General features: G+C 37.1%; 2 protein-coding genes and 1 long non-coding RNA gene across 21 annotated transcripts; 2 read left to right on the top strand and 1 right to left on the bottom strand.

The window, feature by feature from the left end:
• The first annotated feature begins 326 nt into the window (after positions 1-326).
• LOC122277186 (putative receptor-like protein kinase At4g00960) lies at positions 327-5,390 on the top strand. 2 transcript variants are annotated; one of them, XM_043087087.1, is made up of 7 exons: positions 327-1,389; positions 3,376-3,501; positions 3,666-3,787; positions 3,917-4,127; positions 4,247-4,484; positions 4,677-4,827; positions 4,938-5,390. In XM_043087087.1, the coding sequence occupies exons 1-7, from the start codon at positions 570-572 to the stop codon at positions 5,247-5,249; spliced, it is 1,980 nt and encodes a 659-aa protein (XP_042943021.1). In that variant the 5' UTR covers positions 327-569; the 3' UTR covers positions 5,250-5,390. The 2 variants fall into 2 exon arrangements, with proteins under 2 accessions (XP_042943021.1, XP_042943020.1); XM_043087086.1 differs by having other exon boundaries at positions 327-1,398.
• A 1,260-nt stretch (positions 5,391-6,650) lies between these two features.
• LOC122277194 lies at positions 6,651-7,807 on the bottom strand. Its single transcript, XR_006228947.1, has 2 exons — positions 7,669-7,807; positions 6,651-7,009 (listed from the first exon to the last, which is right to left on the bottom strand). It is a non-coding gene; the product is annotated as an uncharacterized LOC122277194 (long non-coding RNA).
• LOC122277191 (vesicle-associated membrane protein 721-like) lies at positions 7,723-14,347 on the top strand. Of its 18 annotated transcripts, none has more exons than XM_043087111.1 (11): positions 8,759-8,888; positions 9,029-9,759; positions 10,138-10,330; positions 10,472-10,538; positions 11,240-11,303; positions 11,754-11,836; positions 11,978-12,098; positions 12,275-12,337; positions 13,467-13,546; positions 13,650-13,882; positions 13,984-14,347. In XM_043087111.1, the coding sequence occupies exons 5-9, from the start codon at positions 11,277-11,279 to the stop codon at positions 13,488-13,490; spliced, it is 318 nt and encodes a 105-aa protein (XP_042943045.1). In that variant the 5' UTR covers positions 8,759-8,888; positions 9,029-9,759; positions 10,138-10,330; positions 10,472-10,538; positions 11,240-11,276; the 3' UTR covers positions 13,491-13,546; positions 13,650-13,882; positions 13,984-14,347. The 18 variants fall into 18 exon arrangements, with proteins under 18 accessions (XP_042943035.1, XP_042943033.1, XP_042943037.1 ...); XM_043087110.1 differs by having other exon boundaries at positions 13,626-13,882; XM_043087109.1 differs by having other exon boundaries at positions 13,467-13,882.
• Positions 14,348-27,626: the final 13,279 nt, after the last annotated feature.

The raw sequence follows: 27,626 nt of genomic DNA, 5'->3' as shown, positions 1-27,626 counted from the left end.
AAAAACACGATGGCTCTTTGCTATTTCGGATGATGCAGTGAACGTCAATAACAACTTTTTTGCTTCATTAATTAGGTGGGTCAACTGAGAATATGTCAGTCAGCTCTTGTCAGATTATACAATATAAAATAATTGTGGGACTTATTTTTTTTTATAATTTTTAATATTTAAATATATTTAAATTCAACTTAAATAATTCAATCAAATTCATTTAACTATCTCAACTTAATACTATTTATAAAAAACTCAACTCAACTCAACTCAATTCAACTCAACTCAACTAAAGATCCATGCGCAACCTTAAAATTGATGGCTGATACATTAATATATCATTAGATACATTATTAGTTGAAAGGGTAATCACAAATGAACGCGTGTATGACCAGAGACTTGGAATTTTCAACCTCTAATTGCCCGCAGTGCTTTATGTTACAAATACAGAAGCAACACAAATTTCCAGATTGGTGGTATCTTTAACGTACAGCGCAAGTCCATCCTTCCCATTCTCCATAAAACTATCATATTGGTTCCTTGATTTGCAGGCCAAAGATAGAGGAACAACGAAGATCATGTGTTATTCAAATCGACTTTTATTGCTCGGCATCGTTCTCAGCTTACATTTTGTTACTCCCACAGCTCAGTCGATCTACTGTGATTTAACTGGTAATTACACCAGCAACAGTGCCTACAGGGCAAACCTCGTTGGCCTCCTGGCCTCCATGTCTTCCAACACGAAGATCGATTACGGATTTTACAATTTCACCGCCGGAGAAAATTCCGACAAAGTGAACGCGATTGCACTTTGTAGGGGAGACTTTACGCCGGATAAATGTCGTAGTTGTATCAATTCGACAAGTCAAAGAATCTTACAGTCTTGTCCCAACCAGAAGGAGGCAATCTCTTTGGGTGGTGATTGTACTGTCCGATACTCAAACAGGTCTATATTTGGCGTTATGGAAGAGAATCCTATGCTTGCTATTTATAACGTACAAAACATATCACTAACAGACCCAGAAGGGTTCACCAGCGTGCTAAGACCCCTGCTAGATAGGCTAATAAATAGCACCGCACTTGGAAGTTCTACTCGCAAGTTCGCTCTGGGAAGCGAGGATGCCCCAGACTCCCAAAAAATCTATGCACTTTTGCAGTGTACCCCTGATTTGAACCCGGAGGACTGCAACAGCTGCCTGCTACGTTTGCGTGATTATAGGAGAGAATGTTGTAATGGTCAAAAGGTGGGAGGAGTATTCGTAACACCAAGTTGTTATTTAAGGTATGAGATATACAGTTTCTATGACCCTGCAGCTGAGTCACCACCTCCGTCGCCTCCGGCACCGCCTATAGAGCAGCCAGTTCCCCCGGCCCCACCACTGCTTCCACCGACACAAGGTACGTATGGTAAGCGACCTTTTCGTTCTGTTTCGGTTCTACAACGTATATAAATCCTACTGTGCCAACGTTTTGGTTCAATTTTTTCTCCTTCCTTCCTTTTTTTTTTCTTTTTTTTTTAATTATTTATTTATTTTATTTATTTTTTATTTTAATCCAAAATATACTAAACTCAAACTATCTTGTTATTATTCTTTCAAATGATATTAACGTATAAATTAATTTAAATGATATTAACATATAAATTAATTTAAATTTTATTTCTAACTCCACATCTCATATTCCGACTAAAATGAAAAATTTTATTTTTATAAATTTTTAATTTACAAGTCTCACGTAAGTCTTTTAAAAAATGGCATAACTGAAATCTCTTTTTTATGGTAAGCTCTTTTTTAATATATAATATTTGCATCAAACTTGTACACCTCCTATATATAGTTAACATTATTATTTAAAGTATATATTCAAGGAATTGAATTAATAAATTAAATAAGAGTTTAATCAAAAAGTGAGAAAGGTGTTAAAATATTAATTAAATAATTATTGTTTTTGGTCCTCAACTACATGCATATTAATCAACAATTTGTTGTAGTTTGAAAATTAGCTAGGGTGGTGTCGAATTTGGGAAAAGAAAAGGACAATACAATTTTATTTATACCTAAAATCAGATATCTAATTCAAAATATTATTTTTTAAACAAATTTTTAATTTCATTTTTATATAGGATTTGCATAAAACTTTCAGACCTTAAACTTATATTTAACATTTCCATTTAAAATAAATATCCAACGCATTGAATTAATAAATTAAATAAGAGTTTAATCAAAAAGTGAGAAAAGTGTTAAAATATTAATTAAATAATTAAACTTCTTTCTTTTCCCACCAACTCAAGCTTTTAGGATCGTGCAATTTGTTATAGTTTAAAAATTAGCTATGGCGGTGTCTATAGTCGGATCGTGCAAATCGCTAATATCTTTCAGTTGAATTTGGGAAAAGAAAAAGACTGACTCGATCATACAATTTTATTCAAAATCAGTCTCTTTAAATTTTTAGTTTCTAAAGTTATGATAAAAGCAGAACTCTGGTGTCTGCAAGGAAGGAAAGTGAATCATCAAGAACCACAATTGTTATAGTGGTGTCGGTTGTTGTTTCTGCTGTACTAATGATCTTCTGCATGTCATGGGCTTTAATTTGTCCAATAAATCTTTTTGAGCTTTAAATAATTTCTTGGGGCCAAGATCAATTAAATAGGGGGCTCATAAGACCCATAAATATTAAATTATGGGCTTTAACATAATTATTGAGGTTAAGAAAAGCTCATTTTAATCTACCATATAAATTTTAGGACCTATAGACTACTGAAAATTATCTAATAACCATAATCAGGATTTCCAAGATATTATTAGCCTATTAATATTATCCATATTCCATTCCGAAAAATATTGAATCAGATCGTTACATGGAAATTCTTCTTCTTTCTATATGTGGTATCTAGCTAGAAAACGTATCAGACGTAAATGGCACGATAAGGGAAACTGCATCAGGTACTCTTTCTCTCAAGTTTGCCACGAGATCAACCTTCATTGCCCTCGACTTTGGCAGAATATATGTGCTCTCGCAGTGCACTAATCATGATTTGTCCGAGCAAAATTGCCTTGGTTGTCCAAGATATATTTTTGCGAGGATTCCACTATGCTTTATTGGGGTCAGCGATTCATGTGCTGTCCGTTACAAGTATCACACGGGAATTGGGAACGTTGCGGGAAGGAGTAGATTGGTTAATCCTTTTTATTCTAATTGTGATTTTCTTTATTAATTCTTATCATAGAAGTCCAGTCATATCTTTTCTTTTTTCGTTTCTATTTTGGAGTTATTTCTTTATTATATTGTACGTGATAAGTTGTGATTTGTGTGAGACAAATTTGACTGTTTCAAGTTTTGTAGTTGGCTTGCCTTTCAAAAACAACGTGATTTTGGTTTTCGCAGGAACTAAGAGAAACACTACAACTCGAACTGTCATCGCTGTTGTGCCCACTCTTGTTGGTATCATACTGGTCATCAGTATTATTTATTTATTTTTAAGAGTGAGGAAGCGCAAGGATCATTTTGAAAGTAAGTACATCATAGTTCTTGACATCTTGTATTCCTCGTTATTTTTGAGATTTTGAACGCTATTTTCCTATATTATATACCTTGATTTGTATGCTCTTTCATATTGAGCAAATTAATAAATCATTCGAGTATGTATCAACCTGGTGGCCGTTTCTTTTCTGAAGACATGGATGAAATTGGAAACATAGAATCCTTGCAATTCGATTTCGACGTTATTAGAGCTGCCACATGCGACTTTTCTGATGCAAATAAGGTTGGAAAAGGTGGATTTGGGCCCGTTTATGAGGTATGAAAACAGTATGGTATAAAAAGTATTACCAAGCATCTAATGTCAAAATTTGTCAAACCATTGTATTTAGTTCCTGAAAATTGATTCGAATTCTTTCATTTGTGCCTAATTCTCTCACATATTCAGGGTAAGCTCCCCAATGGACAAGAGATAGCAGTAAAAAGGCTATCAAGAAACTCTGGACAAGGAAATTTGGAATTCAAGAATGAGGTTGTATTAGTGGCCAAGCTCCAACACCGTAATCTAGTAAGGCTCCTTGGATTTTGCTTAGAAGGGAATGAACGACTTCTTGTGTATGAGTTCGTACCTAACAACAGCCTTGATCGCTACATATTTGGTACCATTGCATTCTATGTTCACATCGGAATGAATGAAAATATATATTTTCATTCATTTCCTTAAAAGGTTATAAATTTTAAATATTTGACTGAGTACTACGATTCCATGCATATGTAGATCCCAAGAAGAGTGCAAATCTAGATTGGGAGAGTAGATATAAAATTATAAAAGGCATTGCTCGAGGGCTTTTATACCTTCATGAGGATTCTCGACTTCGGATTATTCATCGTGATCTCAAAGCTGCTAACGTTCTATTAGATATAGAAATGAATCCTAAGATTTCAGATTTTGGCATGGCAAGGATGTGTGTACTGGATCAGACTGAAGGCAGTACAAACAGAATTGTGGGGACTTAGTAAGTATATATACATATGCAAATAGGCTAGAGCTAATGACTACAATTTTGCATTTTCTATATGATTGATTTATGTTGGTTATTTGCATCAAGAAAGACATATGAAGAGATGGAAATCAAATCAATTGAAAATAATAATCAAAGCTCTACTGCCTTCAAATTGAAGTTGAGTTTATTAATATTGATATGCAGTGGATATATGGCACCAGAATATGCAATGCTTGGGCAATTCTCAATCAAGTCAGATGTCTTTAGTTTTGGTGTGCTGATGCTGGAGATTGTAAGTGGTCAAAAAATTACATCTTTCCGTGAAGGGGAGAATAGAGAGTACCTTCTAAGCTATGTGAGTGTATACACAAATTATCAGACCCCTGTTCTTTATTAAAATGAAAATTAGTAATATTCTACACTATTTTCTTTGACATGTATGCATAAATTAATGTATATCTTCAGGCTTGGAAAAACTGGAGTAAGGGGACAGCTGCAAATCTCATAGATCTCACATTAAGGAGTGGTCCATTGAGCGAAATGATACGATGTATTCACATTGGATTGTTGTGTGTTCAAGCAAATGTTGCTGACAGACTAGACATGGCTTCAGTTGTTCTCATGCTTAATAGCAATTCCATTGCTCTCCCTTTGCCCACACAACCAGCAAGTTTTATGCAAAATGGGGTTCCATTGGCAACATCAATGAAATTGGACACTGATTGCAGGCCAGTAAGTCATAACGAGGTTTCGATTACCGAGTTAGGTCCTAGGTAGTGTTTTGTGGATGTGACCACGGTGTGCGTGTTTTTGTGCAAATTTCACTTGCTATTATATATTTCATTCGATGCTCTAAGGTTGTAGTCTTCTCTGACTCTTGATTCAATAGCTATGTTTCATTTGATTTGCTTGCACCCAGACCTAAATCCAACCAATATACAAAGAATTACCAAGTCAAAATCACAAATGATTCTCTCTTCCAATGAACAAGAAATTTTCATAGCAATAGTACAAAAAAGAGACCACGCACGGATCAAGATATTGATTCCCATCAAAGCCTGAGACTACAATAGGATGAGACTACAGACTTACTCATATTCTGTTAATTAACAGCCTTTTATGTATCTCTTAGTATGAAAACAACTGAGGCAAGGTAATATTTGAAGAGCATTTGCTGAAGTATGATACATGCCTATTCAAGTTACAACATCATGTCAGTTGTTTTTGTTAAGGGAGGGAGTGCGGTCAGTACTCTTGTGATTTGGGAAAAAACACGAATTAAGTACCTATCGATGGAACAAATTTATAATTTGATGGTGGCACTGCAAATCGAGCATTAATATATGTATAAGATAATATAATATATGTATTTCGCTTAATTATTATTAACTACATCCACTTATACACTTATAAATGTATGGGCCGGGAAGCCCCGAATGAGAGGAGAACTACTGCCGTTTGTGTTTTACAGCATGTGAAAAGGGTCCAGGTTTTAAATAATTTATTACTGATTTTTACCCCTTAACTAAAATATTGAAGGAGATAAGCAAGTGATACGTTCATCTAGACTTCTTGACCACGAGCCATGATGCGTGGTTAATTCTATTCAAGTTTTTCGAAAATTAGGTACTCAGGAGGACTCTATCAGAAGCGAATTGTCTCTTTACTCGTTGTGGAGTGGGTCTTGCCTCCTGGATAGAAAAAATATAACCTAATACGGAAAAGTAAATTTTTTCGAGTGAATATCGCTTTTTTTAAAATGTCTACAGTTTTGAATGTAGCTTACATATTGAATTTGTACAAATTATTATTATTATTATTTTGTTGAAATGAAATGATTGGTTTCCTTGTTTTATACATTTTATTTTCTCCCTTTTCTTATAATATTCTCATCAGTTTTCTTCGATCCCTAATTACTTATCATAATTTAAATTCATTATTTAAAAAAATCTCTGAAATTCTGGAGTTGATCAGCCAAAAGTTCCATTAAAAAAAAAAAGGCTAACTACAAGTACTTCATAATGCTGGAGCTCAAGCTACCAAAATGTCTAGTTCTGTTCATGAACAAAGTGTTTGTTGTTTTTATCTTTTAACATTTGGCTTGGTGTTGATCAATATTATATGGGTTCTACTCTATGGAGATATTTAAAAGAATATTTGATAATTTCTCTATTCATATAGATTAATGGAGTATAATATGGATTATAATTAAGAGGAGATCAGTAAATCAAAATATTATATACACTACCATTTATCTATAATTGATGACTGATCATGAGGGAGAGAAATAAAAGTGCTACCATTTATCTCTCCTATTTTTCCCCTCAACCAGACTATAATAGATAGAGAATAAGCAATGTATCTACCATCTAGACTATTTTGCCCCTGTCTGAGAGACTGTTATTACTCTTTTGCCCCTGACTTCTGTGTTGTCTACTTCGTGCGTCCCGTGTGCTGCCCGACTGATTTTTCACATCTCTTACCTTTTGTCCTCTGTAACTGAGTTTTCTGTTCATTCTTTGTTCACGCAGTTTTACCTATAAGTATACAAATATTATAGTATTAAACAGTATTGAATCTTCAAGGATTGACTTATGTGATAAATAAAATAATTCAAACAATAAAAATAAATTACTAAAATGAACATTCAATCAAATATAAAAGAAAATTATTGATATGAAGATTTTTAAAATAATAGAATAAAATTAAAATAATAAAATAAATCGATATGGAGAATGATTAAGGTTTCAAGGATCCGTCTAATAATTTAGAATATTTTTTCAGATCGATTTACTTCAATTAAATTAAATTAATGATTCTGTTTAATTGCAAGATTTAATATTTAAGATCAAGAAAAATAGTCACTAATGATTAAATATGAACCATTGATAATTATAATATTTACAAATTCATTTGAAGATTACATGGATTTTTTTCAAGCATTCATTATATTAAAAAATCACAATGAATCAAGATAAATATATAGACAATCAAAATATCCAATAATAAAATCTTTCAATCGATCAAGCTAACAAAATAAATTCTAATATTGATATGAAAATAATGTCTAAACTATTAGACTTCACCTCTAATGAAAGTTTAGCCAACTATATTCATCACAAAAATCATGGAAATCAAATAAATATACCCTATAATAAAACTAAATAAAACATAAAATTCAATACACGAAAATAACCTTAAGAAGAGAGCAAAAGTGGACAGAGAGCCCAAAAGAACTCCCTTGCGTCCGTGCGTTCGTCTCTGTCCAAAGCTTCTTTTTTTTATCTCTCAGGTTTCTTCAAACGCCCCTCCTTCCTGGTTTCATCCACGCCTAGCGTCGCCCAAGCTCCCCTTGGGTTCCGTCATGCTCAAAAGTGAGTCCCAACGTCAGACGAAAGTTCCAGCGTCGCCCAAGGCCCAACGAGAAAAAAAAAAAAAATCCTCTCCTCCCTCCGTTTTCACTCCCTGTTTTTCTCTCTCTCCCTTTCTCCTCTATCCATTTCTCTTCCTCTCTTTTTTTTTCTTATCTCCTTTCCTCCTGGTCTGTCTTGCGTCCCAGCCTAGAAAAGCAAAAAACCCCCATTGTTTCCTCCAGCGGTCCGTAGCTCTCTCTCTCTCTCTCTCTCTCTCTCTCTCTCTCTCTCATTTTTCTTTCTGCTCCCTCTTGCCCAGTCTGTAGCTCTCCACCTCCTCTGCCTCGTTCTTGCTCCCCCAGCCCCAAAACGGAAACCTCTTCATTAGTCTTTTACGTTATGTCAGGGGCGTTTCTTTCGTGTTTCTTTTCAGCTGCAGAAGTGGCCAGCGTCTTTCCCTCTATGTGTCTTGTATTGTGCTATCTTTCATGTGTAAAAGCTGAAACAGCTACTTTTGTGTTGGTTGAGAAGAAAAGTGCTGCTGCATATGTGTGAGTCTCACTTCACCCCATGTGCGTCCAAAGCAAAGAAAGGAGGGCTGACTTTTCAAAAGGTCATTCCCATGTGCTTCTCTTTCCGCATGTTTTTTTATATTTTCTTTCAATTAGTACGTGCTTTTGGTTATAAGTTACAACCGGATCCCAAGTTAGTTTTATTTAAAATGAAAATAAGGAAAAAAAATAATACACTCAAAAATAAATTAAAAAAATGTGTTGTATATGTTACCAAATTTTGTCCAATTCAATCGTAATTATAAAATTAATTATAAACATGATATTAATTAATTAAAAATTATAATTATAATTTATACTTATTAAATATTTTTTCATTTAAAATCAATAATAATATCATAAAATGATTAAAATATATTGATTGTAAATAGATGAAATATGCAATATTTTAAGGTTTTCTATTGTCCTCATCATAGTGTGTGGGTTCTCCAGTTTGTGCTTTGGGTTTTATAGTTCTCGTTCTGCTCCTTCAGAGGCACCATTGATGTCATGTCCGTGTTTTCCAAAATTTGCCTTTGATTTCTCTCTCTTTTGCTCCTTTGTTTTCTCAATTCTATTTAGATTTAAAGAAACTTGTAGATATTAGGATTTTAGGACTAAAGATTTTATCTTTATTTTTCGCTCTCTCTAGGTCCCGTGTAATGAGTCACTACGACTCCAATCCTTTTGACGAGGAGGCTAATCCCTTCAAGGTGAGTTCTACATGACCCACACATACAGATTTTTACTCACGTTTGTGTTCATATTCAGTGGTTGGATTTTTGAATTTGTGGAATTGGGGATGTAACGGCCCAAGGATTCGTTGGATTTTATTGTTAGGTTGCTGATCTCAATATGGTTGTTAGTTCTGCTTTTGGTATTACATTTCTATGGTGGGTTAGACTTTTAGAATTCTTTAATCGCAATGTGCTTCGCGTAGCTATTTTTTAACCTATATTTTCCTTCTTCAATAATCTAACTTAGTTTTTACACGTAAATAATTTAACTTTCTCTATTTGGTTGTAGAGAAATTTGAGAAAATGAGATGAAGCACAGTTTTTGAATCTTGTGAGCTATGTTTTCTGATATGTGCATTTTCTTTCTTTATTACTGTCAGATTTATTTTAACTTTTCATATGGCGATGAGTTGTTTGTTACTTATGATTTATTATTCAACCACTTGAAATGTTTAAGAATATATTATATTCTATCCACAAACATGTGTATGAGATGTTTGCTTTTGCCTAAGAAAGGTAGAGACGGGAAGTTTACTTTTATAATAAGCAAATTTAAATGCGTGAAGTTATTATGTCACGGGTGCTGGGGACTGGCTCGTGAAGAGGAGAGAAGCATTGAGGCTGTATAGCAGGGAATGAATTGATGGTTAGTAACGACTTTAACTGCCAAGTTAGGAAGCATACAACTTTTAGGAGTGTTGTGTTTAAAAATAAGCTGCATTTTGGTATAAGTAGGTTGTGAGTCAAGGTCGTTTAGTTTTGTTTGAGTCTGTGTTTTGCTTTAATGAAACGGTGCGTTTCATCTGTTAGGAGATAGTAGTTGCATTTTGTATGTGTATATAAGTAGTGCATGGCCTGTGTAAGACTTTCATGCTCTATGTGTATATAAGCAGTGCATGGCCTGTGTAAGACTTTCTTGATTTCTTGAGTTTCAATACGAATTTGGAGGTTGGGAATTCTTCGAAAATTCCCCATCAAGATTCACTAAGGGAATCTTGCATTTGGTTCATTCTTTGGCGTGCAGAGTTCTTGTTTATACTTGGAATTCTTTCAGTGTTCTGAGTTGTTTGAGGAAGTGCAGTAGTGTTCTTGGTAGCAAGAACATTACATATTAGCAGAAAATATGGGGATTAGATGGAGTGGGAATGGCTTGTTGAGATGTTTATACTCCCAATAATGGAAATACCCTTGGAGATGTTGCCGGTGGCCCACAGACGGTAAAATACTTTTCCACTTAATTGTTATAGAGTTTTCACGCACCATGTACTCTTTGCCTGTACTTTAGTAGCATGGCTTTTTTCCCTATTTCTTCCTCTTTTGATATGACCCAGAGATTGTGAACTTGTTTTAATATATAGGATTTGACCGCTTGAGGGAAAGGATCAGGGCCAATCAAACTATCGTAGAGGTGCATTTTATATGCCAGTAAGCTTGCCCCTTTCCTTTCCTTGATACCTTTACTTGCATAATCCTTTTTTTTTTTTTGTTTCTTTTTCTTTCTTTTGGCCTCAAGCAATGCAGAAAAGGCATCTTTGGTGTAAATTATTTTCATAGGGGCAGCATTGCTCATTGTTTTTTGATTATATTGTTGTGTTTGGTGTAGAGGCATGGGTGCATTGATTATTGGATTGATGTGTTCCCAGTAATAAAGAACTGGAAATGTTGATTTTAGTGTTCCAAGAAATCTGTTTCTAATGTTGAATTGATTCATTGAAGTTTTTATATTCATGTCATAAAATTGAATTATGAGCCATTGAGGCTTGTAAAAAATATCAGACTAACCTAAATAGGACCTTATATAAACTTCAAAGCTGTTATCGACCGAAGCTCTTTATTCATGAGCACCGAAGATGTTAGCTGCTATTGATATACTTCATTTATGAAGACTTAGGTATCTCAACTCCTAGCCATAACCATGGTCAGAAAGTTGGCCAGGTTAAGCACCCCTGCCACAATTACGGTTCTTCAGCGAAAGAGGATCCTATTGATTAGTTTAGGATGGCTTTATTTTCAAGTGCTTGTGTTGTTTTCTTTTTCTTTTTCTATGCTTCTGAGCCATACATGCATACTGCCCAAACATCAGGTGGGGTAGCCACATCTGATGGGTTTTATTCTCTGGAGTTTAGGGGTGATTTTGGTGCTGGGCTTTTGGATCTCCATGCTATGGATGATACAGAGCTTCTGTCTGAGGTATGTTTTGCTAAAAGGTTTTCTGTTCAATTGTGCAGGAAACGTCATAAATGGTCATGTGAAGTTTGTTCCCATAAAATCAGAATGTAATGTACTTTTATAGTGTAGTCTTAAGAACTAAGATTGAAAACCATGGAATGGATATAGTCCTTGTTGCTCAAAGTTTTCTTTAAATTTTTTATTTTTATTCACTAATATATGCTTGTCTTTCTTTTCCCTTATGTGAGAATGAAAAATAGTGACAATGCAATATCATTCAGTTGATACATTGGGGTTTAGGCATTTAAGCTTAATTCAAAGCACCTAAATCATGTAGACCTGCATATAGGATGAGTTGGCCTTTTTTGGGCTGGAACTAACTTCTTAACTTAAATAAGAAGTGAAGGAAATATAGGGAGTAAATTTTTTCTGGAATAAAAAGGGTGATAGATTCCAATTGCCATCCTTTAGCGAATCAAGAAGGATTTCATCCAGAGACATGGTGGAGGAAAAGCTGCAACAACAGTTGCCAATAGCCTCAACAAGGAGTTTGGGTAATCTTTTCTTCTTCCTATTCATCTGCTTATCCCTTTTTCTTCTTTTTGAAGAATATCATATTGTTGCTGTAAAATAGGATATTCATTTTAAACTTTATAAGTTACCTTAATGCTAAAATTTTAATCCTGGTGATTTAGGCCCAAATTGAAGGAGCAGGTGCAATATTGTGTAGATCATCCAAAGGATATCAGCAAGCTGGCTAAAGTGAAAGCTCAGGTTTCGAAAGCCAAAGGAGTTACGATGGAAAATATAGAGAAGGTGAGGCGGTGTTGCTTTCTCTTCTATATGTCAGTAGCAAAGACTTGTAAAAAAAAAATGTCAATTTCAAAGGTTATATTCTCTTTGATAGAATCTTTTGTCAGTTAAACTCAAGAAGCCTATTTTTTTTTTTTGGAACTATGGTATTTCATTTTATTAACAATTTTTCTGTATAGCTTCTCGGCCTTGGAGAAAAGATTGAGCTTATGGTGGATAAAACAGAGAACCTTCATTCTCAGGTTAGTGACTTTGTATCGTTAATTCGTTTTCCTTGATCTTCATTTTTTTAACCTCCCTATCTTGGAATGATGGTGGTATATAAATTATAGAAAAGAATAATGAACCCAGATCATTATCGAGGACATACTAGATGATGAGGAACCGTTGTAACCACCAGAGTTCAACAAGATTATTTAGTGTTCTTATTACTATTAAGCCTTTTTTTATTAGTGTTCTTATACCTATTTTGATTTATGTGATGGATGGTTCAAGTGGGAAAGGTATTTTTGGAAAATAAGTTTTGGACTTATTGAATTTTACTTATTTTTCTTTCGATTTTTTGGAATTTTGAAATGTCTTTGTTCTGATTTGCTCTCATGATTGAACTGATAGTTGATTTGAAAAGATAGGGATTGTTTTTGGACCAGTTTTTCTTCGCACTTGGTCGGATATCTGGTTACTTGGGCTTCTTGCTTCTGCTTCAGGGCTTAAAGTAGTTTGCTTTTTTTTTTTTTTTTCTTTTTTGTCCCCTCTCAATGCTTCCGAAGTTATATAATCATCACAAACATGCTCATATGATATGAATTGATGTGCAATTCTGGAGAAGGATTTTGATTCCAAGTTGAAAATTTAGGAGAAGTCTTCCAATGGTGGGAATGTGTAGAGATCCAAGAACTTTGCTTTCAAGGCACCTCAAGAGAGTTTTACCATTCAGGATTTTGATATGGACAAGATCCATGGCATTGGTTCCTATTCTGAGGTCTATACATTTCTTATTCTCTATTTTCATTTTTGCAAGGTATGCTAGGTTTTTCAGTGATTTGGCTCATTTGCGCTTTTGGAATTTTGGGCACTAAATAGTTTGTTGGTTTTCTTTTTTCTTTTGTCGTAGGCTGGGGTTTGATGAGTTAATGGTATTTGGTATTTAATGTTGTTTGTGAATGGTATATTTATGTAAGGCTTTTTAGATTTTTTGTTTTCAAGTTTTTTGGCAGCATTTCTCTTATGATTATCGATGGGTCCTATGCAATCTAATATTGGGGTTTTGTTGGCATGTTTATAGGAGTTTCCGTTCACATTTTAAAAACATATAATGCTACAATAGGGTGTTCGGATTTACAACAAAGATAGTTTGGTAAATTTGGCCAGGATGTGATGGAACATCAGGTTTAATATGGATGCCTCCTGAAGTCAAGGCAAACATTTTCTTCCCCATTCTTCATACCCTGGTATTGATGCCCTGTTGTTTTCAAAAAATGGAAAATGCAACTCTCCTAGCTGTTGTGTGATTATGTTAAGCTTTTATAGGATGCTGAACTTTTGCCTTCTCAGCCACAAAAAATAAGAAAAAGAAAAAGAGCAGTCATTTCAGTTGAGGAGAACGTGTTGGTTCTTGAGACAACATGGCCTATTGGGATTGGTGGAGCTTCTCATCTACACTTTTAGAAGGTTAGCATATGAGTGTGTGTGTGGGCAGGGGGAGATGCAGAGAGGTTTGAAGGATTATCAAGATGAGAATCATGTATGCTGCAGATCTATTTAGGAAGACGCATTGCCTATACCATGTATGCTGCAGTTCTATTTATACCTTTTCTTCACACTGTTTTGCCTGGCCTAACATACAACAACAATAACCATATTGAGGCCCTAAATTCATTTTATACAGGACCGTTTACCATATCTCCAAAAATATTGCAGCATAAGTTTCAGAAAAGGAATGTATCATCCACCTTGGTGTAGAAGTAGATTAGCTTCGACAGCAACTCCATAAGAGATTCAATGTCCTGTCCATCAGCCCCATCAATGAAACACCGACAAAAACCTTAAATATTCATTTCCACCAAACTGTGTAACCTTATATTTTTATAACTTAATGAAACTTTTGCATGACATCTACTGTTGGGCCGTTGGCTAAAAAAACTGTAATTTAAATTGCCATAGTTTGCTTATTTACTGAACTTGTATGAATTTATGATTTGTTTTAACTTGTACTGTTTCACTTGGTACTTAATGAAGAATTTATCCATCCACATATTTCTCACCACCCTAGTGAATTTGAATGAATGCCTACCGATATCAAGATTGATCTATATGTCCATTACAGAGTCTATCAATCGGTTTTGCATCCTCTTTCCATCCTATTGTTCATTGTGGAGTGACATGTAACCTAATAGGATCCAATTTGTTCTCACAGCTGCAAGTTTACCCTATTATTACCTATTACACGTAATAATCATATTTCAATCTATTTTCTGCTATTATTTGCTTGTACAGAAAAGTTCTTATGTTTAGGCACAATTTTCCTATATATTCTTCCAACTAGGCAAAAGTGCATGTTGAGCCCTTACTATTATATATATAAATATATATATATTTATATATTTTTATGCCAGAGTTAAAGATTTGCAAATCAAAACGCAGTGTAAATTATGAGTATAATATCTTTAGGTAAAACTTTCAACAAAATAATTGAAATACTTCAGGATGCTTGGCTCTGTTATACAAGAGATCGAATAGATACATGTTTCAGAAATTTACGTAGTAGATAAAACGAAAGGTAGACGAAAGAAGATTAACGTACGTTCATTGTCTGGATTTTCCATTCGACTTCCCCATTTTCGACAACGTGTGCCACTCAAGTCATGATCAAGGTGAGCTGTATTGATATTTAGATGCTTTGAATCAGTCATGCAATAAGATAAGGTCGCATCGGATTCAGCTGGTCCACATAAAAACGGATGAACGTAGGCTCATCCCACTGCTTGGAATTTTCAACATCGTGCACTTCGGGACTTGTGACTTGAAAAAGATGAATTCATTTTTGTTTTGTTTTGTTTTGTTTAAAAATTTGAAAAGTTGTAATAATTAGATAAAAAATTGAAGATTTGAAATTAAAAAATGTTAAAATGTAAGCATCTCTTTATCCCAAATTCTTTTGTTTCATAATTTCATACCAAACCTAACCTTACCGATACAGAAAACAGAAAAAAAAAAAAAAAAGAAGAAACGTAACCGTACAAGTGCAATGTTTATGAGGTTATTGCTCAATCACGCTCAAACGGATTACAAGAGTACAAGTTTTAAATAGATAAATTTTATGTAAATTTTTATAAGAAAAAAAAAACCCCATCTTAAAAAAAATATTAAAAAATTTTCTTTATCAATGAGACCTATTTTTTTTACAAATAAATTACATGAGACTTGTCGATTTGGAGTTTGTACCTACTATTACTCTAAACATATTAAGGCTTCATTTTATTACATAGATAAAATGAGATGAAAGTTAAATATAAAATTATAAAAATATTAAATTAAATTTATTTTTAATTAAATTACATGATTACGTTGATTGATTGAATTTATTTATTTTTAGATTATGCAAAAATGTCATGTTCTAAAATTTTTAATGTAGATTCAAATAGCTAAAGGAAAAAAATATCATTACCCTTAGTAGAGTAATAATTTCTTGTCTTATTTTCATCTTATTATATAAAATATTACATTTTTATCTTCTTTAAATTATTTTTATTTAAAAAAACTTAAGATTAAAAGTTGATGGCTAATACTATTAATATATCATTAGATACATTATTAGTTGGAAGGTTAATGACAAATGAACGCGTGTATGACCAGAGACTTGGAATTTTCAACATCTAATTGCCCGCACTCCAAAGTGATTGATGTTACAAATACAGAAGCAACACAAATTTCCAGATTGGAGGTATCTTTAACGTACAGCGCAAGTCCATCCTTCCTATTCTCCATAAAACTTAATCATATTGGTTCCTTAGATTTGCAGGCCAAAGAGAGAGGAACAACGAAGATCATGTGTTATTCAAATCGAAACTACAAGAAAAACGAGCTTTTTCCGATCAATTTATAGCAACAAAAGACTATTAGCAACCAAAATACTTTTATTGCTCGGCATCGTTCTCTTACATTTTGTTACTCCCACGGCTCAGCAGGACTGTTATGAAACTGGTAATTACACCAGCAACAGTACCTACAGGGCAAACCTCGTTGGCGTCCTGACCTCCATGTCTTCTAACACGAAGATCGATTACGGATTTTATAATTTCACCGCCGGGGAATATGCCGACAAAGTGAACGCGATTGCACTTTGTAGAGGAGACGTTACGCCGGATGTGTGTCGTAGTTGTATCAATTCAACTCAAGATCTCTTACAGTCTTGCCCCAACCAGAAGGAGGCAATCTACTGGCCCGATAAATGTTCTGTACGATACTCAAACAGATCTATATTTGGCGCTGTGGAAACGCAGCCTATGCGTGCTTTTATAACGTACGAAACGCATCCGACATAGTTGGGTTCAAAAATGTGCTAGGACCCCTGCTAGATAGGCTAAGAAAAAGCGCCGCACTTGGAAATTCTACTCGCAAGTTCGCTCTGGGAAGTGAGGCAACCTCAGACTTCCAAACAATCTATGCACTTTTGCAGTGTACTCCTGATTTGAACTCGCTGGACTGCACCAGCTGCCTGGAGCAGTTGGTTGGATATACGTCATATTGTTGTAATGGCCTAAAGGTGGGAGGAAAATTCGTAACACCCAGTTGTGATTTAAGTTACGAGATATACAGTTTCTATGACCCTGCAGCTGAGTCACCACCTCCGTCGCCTATAGCGCAGCCAGTTCCCTCCCCACCACAAGTGCTTCCACCCACACAAGGTACGTACGTATGGTAAGCGACCTTTTAGTTCTGTTTTGGTTCTACAAGGTATATAAATCCTACTGTGCCAACGTTTTATCATTTATGGACCGTAAAGGGATTTTGAGAGAAGAATATTACATATAAATTAGAATTTCGATAGGCGATTAGACAATTTCTTGTAATCGTAGGTATATATATATCTTTAACTTTACCATATTCACCTCCCGAAATGAGCTGTCTTTATGCACCACTGTATTTCTTGTCTAAATAAACTTTATTCCACACAGAGAGAGAGAGAGAGAGAGAGAGAGAGAGAGAGAGAGAGAGAGAGAGAGAGAGGCATTCTTGGCGTTCCATGCACTCGCAAAATTTGAGGAAGGTCACACTCATCCTTTCGGTTCTTAGTGGGAGGTCCATCACGAAGAAAACGAATTAATGGTCCCCGCACGCTTCTAGAGCCACCGCTGGGCCCGCTAGGCTTAGTAATTTTTATTTTTTTTCACATTATTTTTTAATATTTTTAAACATTCTAAAAAATTTCATAATAATATTAAATAAAATTTTCTTACTCATTAAAAAAAAAAAAAAAAAAAAACACTAAAAGCGGTAGCTTCCAACGTGATCCCAGCGAGAGATCTAGCATTTCTCAATGGTCCCCTGGGCGTTGCCGTCCCCCCAGCTGAAATTTTGAAACTACCAGCTTCAAGTCTGTACCTTCTAAACGCGTTAGGAATTAAATCCCTGACGTGACCTCTTGGCACGCAGATATGCCGTCTGGTTCATGTTTAGTCCGGTTTTTTTTTTTTCATATTTTAAAGATATAAAATTAGAAAATTTTTATTTGTAATCTCTATTTAGAGGCGGTATGTCTATGTCTTTTATTAAATGAAATAAAGTATTATTTTAAGAGAAATACTTTAATAATTTTAAAAGTAAAATTATCTAGACTACACTACAGTCTTAAATAATTTTACAACAAATTAAGTGTAACGCCCGAGAACCATGATAAAACAATTTCTAAACGTAATAAATAAAATGCACACGGATAGTTTGAGAAAAGGCGTAGCTGAAGAGCTCTAGATTTTAATCTCTATTTTTCACTTTTCTATCCCACACTTTACAATGTATTTTGTAGCTATATATATACACAACTTATCAGCAAGGAAAAAGCCTTCTTTACACAAATCACAAGCTACTTGTGTGTGTCCATCTAAGCAGGTTGGTTACAGAAATATGCTCAAGGATGCTTAGTGTCGTGGTCTTCTTCATAGGCTAGTGTTGGTAGAGGTTGTGCCTGAGTATCCGATTGTCTGTAGCATAGTAGTGGAGAGGTTCTGTTGCTGTTGGCAGTCTTGTAGCAGAGTAGTGGAGCAGAGGCAACATTTTTATTGTTGTGTCTGGAGGCCTGCAGCACAGCTAGTACATTTTTCTGGTCCATGTTGCTGGAGGCCTTACTAAACCATAACCAATGTTTATTTTATTTTATTTTCTTCTTTCTTCCGGTCAGCCTTGCTTTAAGCTAGGAGTCCTCGCAACAACATTTTCCAGGAGGATGTGGTCGTGGCCACCCATCAGCTCCTCAGTACGATTGCCGAGCATCCAGGTCACCTCGGAGCATAGCACGGCTCCCTCCGCCATGAAGAATAGGGCACCAACCGCAAGCAATGCGAGGGCCACCGCAAGTAGTGCGACCCACCAGCGACAACCCATTTGGCCCATCGGCGTCGTCTGTGATCTCCATCGGTGCAACTGCTAGGCACCTAGGTCACCTCGAAGCACAGCACGACTCCCTCCCCCATGAAGAATAAGGCACCAACTGCAAGCAATGTGGCAGCCACTGCAAGTAGCGCGAACCACCGGCGACAACCCATTCAGCCCGCTAACATCGTCTATCTCCACCAGTGCGACTGCCGAGCACCCAGGTCACCTTGGAGCACACCACGACTCCCTCCCTCATGAAGAACAGAGAACCAACAGTGAGCGGGAAATACACGGCGAGCAACGTGGTCACATGGGCGATAACCGATCCTGGCCGTCGGTGTTATCTGTCCTTCCTTGAGGGGATCCTGACAGTCGCCATAGCCATTGAGTGGCCCGTGGGGTTGCACTCAAGCATGCGATGTGATGCAAGGAAGGGTGATAGTTCACACCTATTTAGCCATGAGCCTGGTGAGGTGAACCTCGGACTGCCACCGTGGAAGTCCTTGAACAGCCACCATGGAGGATCTTGGGTTGCACCGGGAAGGATCGTGGTGGAACTCGCGGGATGAACCGAGGAGGCAGCATGAAGGAGATGCACCGTGCGAGACCATGAAGAAACAAAGACTCGTGAAGGAAGCCGTGAAGCACCATGAAGAAATGAACTGTGAAGCATCGAGAGGAATCGTGAAGGAGATGAGCAGTGGGCAACACAACAAGCATCCGAGAAAGCTCTCGGGAAAAAAAAAAGAAGAAGAAGAAAAAAGAAGAAAAAGAAGAAGAAGATGATTAGCGCGAGAAGGCTCGCGGGCATGCGCCAATCGTAAAGTCGCGATAGGCTCTTGTCAAGACGCAAGCTATCCCAACTAGGAGGGAGAAGGAGGGGCACATGCTGAGAAGGTAGAACAAACAGGGCCCTTCCCATTTTCTGGTAGTGAAGGCTCGCGGGTGGCACGAGTGGGTTTTCACAAAGGCTCGCAGGCAGCGTGAGGGGGACAATTGTATAGGCTTGTAGGCAATGCGAGTGAGACTGACACAAAGACTCACAGGCAGCAACAGTGGTATGGTTATGAAGACTCGTGGACAACGTGAGTGGTATAGTCACAAAGGCTCGTGGGTAGTGCAAGCGGGATTGCCATGAAGGCTCACCGAGTGGGATTATAATGAAGGCTCGTGGGCAGCGTGAGTGAGATTCTCATGAAGGCTTGTTGAGCGCTAGTGGGATCTTCACAAAGACTCGCCGAGCGTGAGTGGGATTTTTATGAAGGCCCGTGGGCAGCGTGAGTGATACCGCTGTAAAGACTCGCGGATATCTATTAGGAAAAGAAGATAAACAGTGAAGCAAAGCAAAGCAGGGAGGAATTGAAGCAACATTCAGTATAGCGGTCAATTTCAATCAAGCAAAGAGTCGGCTACAACGACTAAAATACTCTGGTTTGCCTTCCTCAAAACTTGTGGGATTCTATTTTTGCTAACATAGTTGCTATTTGTGATGCGGAATCCCAGCTATACAGCCCTACTCAGAATCTCCAATGGCAAGTCAACAAGATAGGAACTGTGCTTCGGAGAAAGCTATTCCCGTGTTTGTGCACAGGGATCAACCCTCATCATGAGTGTCGATCAACGGGTGTAGTTCCACTATGGGATTTCCTAAACAGACTACCTCCGCATCTGGGTCAACAAGCGGAACTAACCCCAGTTAGACTGCCTCCCCTGCGGAGAAGAGCAGGTCCAACCATGAGGCTGCTCAAACATTACCCCGTTCCGTCATGACGAGGAGTGGACGCAGCACAAGTCAAGTCCTAACTTACCTTCCCCGCAATGTCAATAGATGGGAGCGGGTTTAGTCGCAAACTGCCCTAATGGAGTCCCTCCTCGTATGGGTCAATAGGCAAGGTGGCTCCGGGCCATCCCGACCTCCCATGTGAAGGAGGACGAGTTTGGCCCTAAGGCAACTTGAAACGCCCCTAGGCCTTTCGACTTACCTTCCCATGGGGTACAAAAGGGACGGGTGTAATGCCAAAAGGTTGCTCGATCCCTCCCATGGCGGAGAGCTGCTTGTCTTCGATAGCCAACGCATGAGGCGACCCTCATCATGGGCATCGACTAACGAGAGCAGGTCCAGTTAAGGACTGCCCGAACAGAATACCTCCACGTATGGGTCAATAGGCGGAACTAACCCCGGGTTAGACCTCCTCCCCTATGGAGGAAAGTGGGTCCAGCCCTGAGGCGAACCGAACTTCCCCGTTCTACCATGATAAGTAGTGGACGCGACACCAGCCCGATCCTAATTTACCTTTCTTGCGATGTCAATGGATGGGAGTGAGTCCAGTCAAAAAAATTGCCCAACTAGAGTCCCTCCTCGTATGGGTCAACAGGCAGGGTGGCTCAGGGCCATCTTGACCTCCCCTGTGAAGGAGTGAGAGTTTGGCCCTAAGGCAACTCGAAATTGACCCCATTCCCATCACTGTGAAGAGCGAGGAGCCTCTAGGCCTTCCGACTTACGCCTTGTGGGGTACCAAAAGGACAGGTGTAATGGGAAAGGCTACTCGATCCCTCTCGCGGTGGAGAGTGGCTTGTCCTTAACAATCTACGCATGGATTGACCCTCGTCACAAGCATCAACTAACGGGAGTGGGTCCAGTCAAGGACTGCTCGAACAGACTTCCTCCCCGTATGGGTCAACAAGCGAAACTAACCCTGGGTTAGACTATCTCCCCTGCGGAGGAGAGCAGGTCCATCCCTGAAGCTACTGGAACATTACCCCATTCCATCAAGACGAGGAGTGGATGCTGCACCAGCTCGGTCCTAGCTCCACTTTCCCACGATGTCAACGAATGGGAGTGGGTCCAGTTGCAAACTGTCCAAACAGAATCCCTCCACGCATGGGTTAATCGGCTGGATTGGCTCAGGGCTATCCAGGCCTCCCCCGCGAAGGAGCACGGATCTAGCCCTAAGGCTGACAGAGCGGAACCTCATCCCCTCACAGCAAAGGGACGATGACCTCCACGAATGACTAAAAGAGGAGGGTGCGGTTTGAGACATCCCTACCTCTCATTTGGAGGAGCGCATGATAGTCCCCGGACTACCAGACTTGACCACAGAACCTCCCCTGAGGAAATGCACCTCGCATGGGATTGCTCCCGGGCGAGGGAAAGCTCCCCTGAGGAAATGATGATCTTCCCCTGAGGTGACGCTCCTCGAGGGGGAAAGCTCCAGTAAGGAAATGAATGAAGGCTCCCTTGAGGGAATAATGAACCTCTCATTGTGTGAGGTGTTAGACTACCCGCACCAGCCGCGAAGACCCAAGAGTCCCACCACGCCAAATCGACAAGACAGGTGGGTAATTGTCAAGTAGAGTATATATATATATATATATACTTAAGCTCTAATTTTGCATCATGTACACGGAGCATTTGGGCGAGCCTGACTAATGCATCGCTCTGGGCCTTCTTACCAAGCACAAGGGTCAAAGGGGCACACATGATCTTTCCGCACGGCCCTTGTCAGAGTATTTGGGCAAGCTCGGCTTATACACCACTCGCCCCCTCTCGCCAAGTGCAAGGGTCACCGAGGCATGCATGATCTTTTTGCATGAACCCCTGTTAGAGCATTCGGGCAAGCCCAACTTATACGTTGCTTGGCCCCCTCTTGCCAAGCGCGAGGGTCATCGAAGCGTGCATGATCTTTCTGCCTGGCCCCCTGTTGCGTCTAAACTTTGACTCAAATTAATGAATCAAAAATTTAGTGCAGTTTTACCTGCAAGTATACAAGTGTTATAGTATCTTATGGGATCGAATCCACAGGGATTGACTTTTGTGATAAAGAAAATAAATTCAGACAATGAAACGAAATTACTAAAAGAAACGTGCAATCAAATGAAGATTGATAAAATAACTGAATCAAACTAAAATGATAAAATGAATTGATATGGAAAAAGACTAAGGTTTCGAGGATCCATTTAATAATTTATGGTATTGTTTCCGATCGATTTACTTAATTTAAACTAGAATAATGATTCTGTTTAATTGGAAGATTTAACATTTAAGATCAAGAAAAATAGTCGCTTATGATTGAGCATGAACAATTGATGATTAAAACATTTACAAATCTATTTGAATACCACAGGGATTCCTCAAGCATTCATTGTACTCGGAAATCACAATGAATCAAGATAAATATATAGATAATCAAAATATTCAATAATAAAATCTTTCAATCGATCAAGCTCGCAGAATAGATTTTACGTGGATCCGGAAACAATATTTAAATTATTAAACTTCACCTCTAACCTTAGTATGAAAATTTAGCCAAACATATTGATTACAAATACTATAAAAATCACATAAGTATTCTCTATTAAATAACTAAAATAAAACACAAGAAATACTAAGCAATAACTTAGAAATAACAAAATCTGAAATCCAATTGATACAGAGGAATAAATCAGAGATTGAATTCCATCCGTCTCTTCTAAACGAAAATGAATCAATACAAGAGCTTTACGCCACAAGTGAAAAACATCCACTCCGAATGAAAAGCAAGGAAATGGAAACCAACATAATGAAAATAGGAACAGAGAGCTGAGTCCGTCTCACGCCGACTCAAAACAAAACAACAAAAAGTTAATTACCACTTCTCATCTCCCATCAAACTCCCTCCACGTCTTCCTCTTTATCCCAACACAAACACCTCCCTTTCTTCCACTCACACGTCCCAACTCTATTCAATTCCAACACATGAATTTATTCCAACCAATAAAAACTAAGAAACCGACTTGCTCTCCCACTAAGAAACCGACTTTCCCCTTTCTTTTCACAACCCTCTGATTGTTTATTTTTCAACTCCAGAAAATTCCAACCGACCTCACACAGTTCCAACCATTTATGATCTCCACTCTCCCTACTCGTCTGCACCTCACTTAGGTCCAACCGATCTACACAATCATGCACCCACCGACTTCCTTTTCTATACGTAACCTGCTCTATGTATCTTCTGCACCGACTTCCTACCAAAAATTTCCCTTAATCCCAGCTGACCGACTCACCTATTAAGACACCTCACTCAAACTTCACTCAAACCAAGTCAAACACGGCAGTGCCCTCTCCTCCCTTTCTATAGACTTCCACGTACATTAATCCCAGCCTACTCCTTTTAATCAATTCTCACTCCCTACACGTCTCTCTCTCCCTCTCTTCAACCGACCTCAACTCCTCTCTATCCCCCACGAAACCGTTTCACTCTACACCCACCGATTGCTCCCCTTTCCTTTACGTCCAGCAACATATATATATATATATATATATATATAGCTGCTTCTAGTCGTCCAAACTCCCTCCTCCAATCACAATTCCTTTTTCTTTCAATCACCACCGATTTTCCTCTTCACTTCCCTTCAATCACGGCACCTCTCTTTCTTTACACACCAACCAACTAATATTCAACTCATGCACCGATTTCTCTCTTCAATTCAATCAAGCACCTATTTTCTCTCATCACTCCTACACGTCTCCCTTGTTGAAAAATTAAACACAGCACTTCTCTACTCACCCACTCTCCTATCTCTTCTCTCCGTCCACTTTAGCTGCACCAACCTTTTTTTTTTTTTTTTTTTTTTTTTTCAGCCCACATGCCTTCACGTTTCAGCTCCATTTTTAGACTTTAATGTTGCACCTCCAAAAATTCTGAAGCCTCCATGAGTTTCGTTCAACCATGAAGATCACATGCATCTTGAATAATCAAAGGAAGAAAATAACCACTGATTCTTCATTTTGTGTCTTCTTTTTCAGTTGCCAAGTACGTCCTTCCTTCCTCTCAATTAGTATGCATTTTTGATCAAAAGTTCCAACCGGATCTCATTTGAATTTTATTTAAACTGAAAATAAGAAGAAAGAAATAACACTCAAAAATAAATTATCAAAAACAGACTATATATGTGAGGAAATATGGTCCCATTAAATCATAGTTATAAAATTAAGCATAAACATGATATCAATCAATTAAAAATCACAACTCGTATTTATGCTTAAAAATCATTTTTTCATCTAAAACCAATAATAGTGTCATGAAGAATTTAAAATACATTGGTTTTAAATAGCTAAAACATGCAATATTTCAGCTCAATCACACCCCCCAACTAGCTTTTTGCTAATCCTTGAATAAAATAGTGAAAATTAATTGAGATGAACATTACATAAGGCTCGAAATTCAAACAAAAACAATGAAATATAATTATGAATTCTCACAAAAAATTAATTCGTGACTACTCAACACCAGGAGTTGTATCCACAAGGAAAGTCTCAATAATTGTTCACATAGAATTGGGGCAAATGTCTTAGAACTCAGATATGTGTGTGTGGCTAAACCTCTGTATGTTCCTCACTAATAAACATGATTTATCATAGGATTTTTCAACCTTAAGATTAATCATTAGTGATTCTAACTACCTCAAAGCCTAAGGGACTAGCAGTTTTCACGCCAACTCTGTTTAAAGGTTGACTCACTCAACTCCCAAAGTTTTGGGTAAATGTTTCTAGCCCTTTATTCAGGAAAAATTACACGATTTTTTTTTAATTTCTTTTTCTTTTTTTTCTTTCTTCTTTTTTTTTCTTTTTTTTTTATTACATAAGGCTCAGTAGTCCTGCAGTTTACTTCTCCTATTTTAAATCAATGAACATTAATTAGGAACACTACAAGTGTAAGCATGTGCAAAATGTTCTTTCAAAACTTGCCCTTCATTCTATATAAATCATACTATTTCTCATTTTTGTAAATATCGCATCCCGGTATTTCAAGTCACTCCTCAACAAAATATGATGCATCATAAGTCATGTTCTATGCTTAAGGTTGAAAATAAATCTTCACAAAATAATTCCAGTCAACTACTTTACCAAGATACTCAAATTTCACAAAAATGCTAGAAGTGTGTGTTAATCATTTATGATTCAATGCACCTCACAATTTTTTTTTTTTTTTTAAGGTACTAATAAATTTTCAACAGAAAACCCTCCCCCTAACTAAATGTGACATTGTCCTCAATGTTCAGCAATTGAATGTTCGATGATGTATGCTACACAGGCATAAATTAAAGTAAGATAAACACTGCAGAACATATTGAGACGAAAATGATTAAACAGAGAGGAAAGAATTCACCTGAGATACTCAAGTGCACACAAGGAGTAGATTTCTGTCAAAATTAAAACACAAAACAAAAGAAAGAAAAACAAAACAAACAAATACGGTATATACAATGAAGAATCAGAAATTAATTCTAATAAGCAGGATCCTCCAGAGTAGTGGACTCAACCTCTGGAGTAAAATCATCCAAAAATGGTTTCAACCTTTGTCCATTAACCTTAAAAACATTACCATTCTCTGGATTTTCTATCTCAATGGCCCCAAAAGGATAAACAGTTTTTACAACAAAGGGACCGATCCATCGGGATCGAAACTTACCAGGAAACAAATGAAGCCTTGAATTATACAACAAAACTTTTTGGGAAGTCTCAAAATATTTTCGAAAAATATTTTTGTCATGAAAAATTTTCATTCTCTCCTTGGCAATGCGAGAGTTTTCGTAAGCTTCATTCCTGATTTCTTCCAACTCATTAAGCTGAAACTTACGAAGAGAGCAAGCTTTATCCACATCAAAATTAAATTGCTTGATTACCCAATAAGTTTTGTGTTCCAATTCCACAGGTAAGTGACATGCCTTTCCAAAAATGAGTCGATATGGAGACATACCAATCGGAGTTTTAAAAACAGTATGGTATGCCCAAAGTGCATCGGTTAGTCGTAAAGACCAATCTTTGCGACTTGGGTTAACCGTTTTTTCTAACAAAATTTTGATCTCTCGATTAGATACTTCAACTTGGCCACTTGTTTGTGGATGATAAGGGGTAGCAACCTTATGAGTAATACCATATTTTCACATTAAGGCCTCGAAAGGTTTATTACAAAAATGTTTACCCCCATCACTGATAATGGCTCGAGGTGTTCCAAACCTTGATAAAATATTTTCTTTCAAAAATTTCAGTACCACTTTGTGATCATTGTTTTTGCATGGAAAAGCTTCAATCCATTTGGACACATAATCCACAGCTACCAAAATGTAGAGATTGCCAAAAGAAACTGGGAAGGGTCCCATGAAGTCGATGACCCAATAATCAAATATTTCAACAACCAAAATTGGATTTAATGGCATCATACTCTGGTGGGTAATACGTCCCAACTTTTGACAACGCTCACAAGTTTTACAAAATTCATGGGTGTCCTTGAAAATGGTAGGCCAATAGAAACTACATTGTAAAATTTTAAAAGCAGTTTTCTTTCCAGAAAAATGGCCACCACATGCCCCAGAGTGACAAAAAGATATCACACTTTGAAATTCGTTATTGGGAACACATCGTCTAATTATCTGATCTGGGCAATACTTGAACAGATATGGATCGTCCCAAAAGAATTTTCTTACCTCAACAAAAAATTTCCTCTTATCTTGTTGAGTCCAAATGTGAGGAATTTCACCTGTAGCAAGAAAATTAGCAATGTCAACATACCATGGCACTTGAGATATACCAACAAGTTGCTCATCTGGAAATGTGTCTTTAATAGGAACTGTTTCTATGGAATCTGAAAGAACAAGTCTAGACAGATGATCAGCAACAACATTCTCAACTCCTTTTTTATCTTTGATTATCAGATCAAATTCTTGCAGCAAAAGGATCCATCTAAGCAACCTGGGCTTTGAATCTTTTTTCGCTAAAAGGTACTTTAACGCAGCACGATCAGTAAAGATGACAATTTGAGATCCGATCAAATAAGAGCAAAATTTGTCAAGTGCAAAAATTACTGCAAGTAGCTCTTTTTCAGTTGTTGAATAATTCATTTGAGCACTGTTTAAAGTTCTACTTGCATAATAAATAACACAAGGCTTTTTGTCCTTACG

This window comes from Carya illinoinensis, chromosome 9 (assembly GCF_018687715.1).
Source record: "Carya illinoinensis cultivar Pawnee chromosome 9, C.illinoinensisPawnee_v1, whole genome shotgun sequence".
NCBI classification, from domain to species: domain Eukaryota; kingdom Viridiplantae; phylum Streptophyta; class Magnoliopsida; order Fagales; family Juglandaceae; genus Carya; species Carya illinoinensis.
Note: the sequence above shows the minus strand (reverse complement) of the source record. Positions and strands in the feature narration are given on the sequence as shown.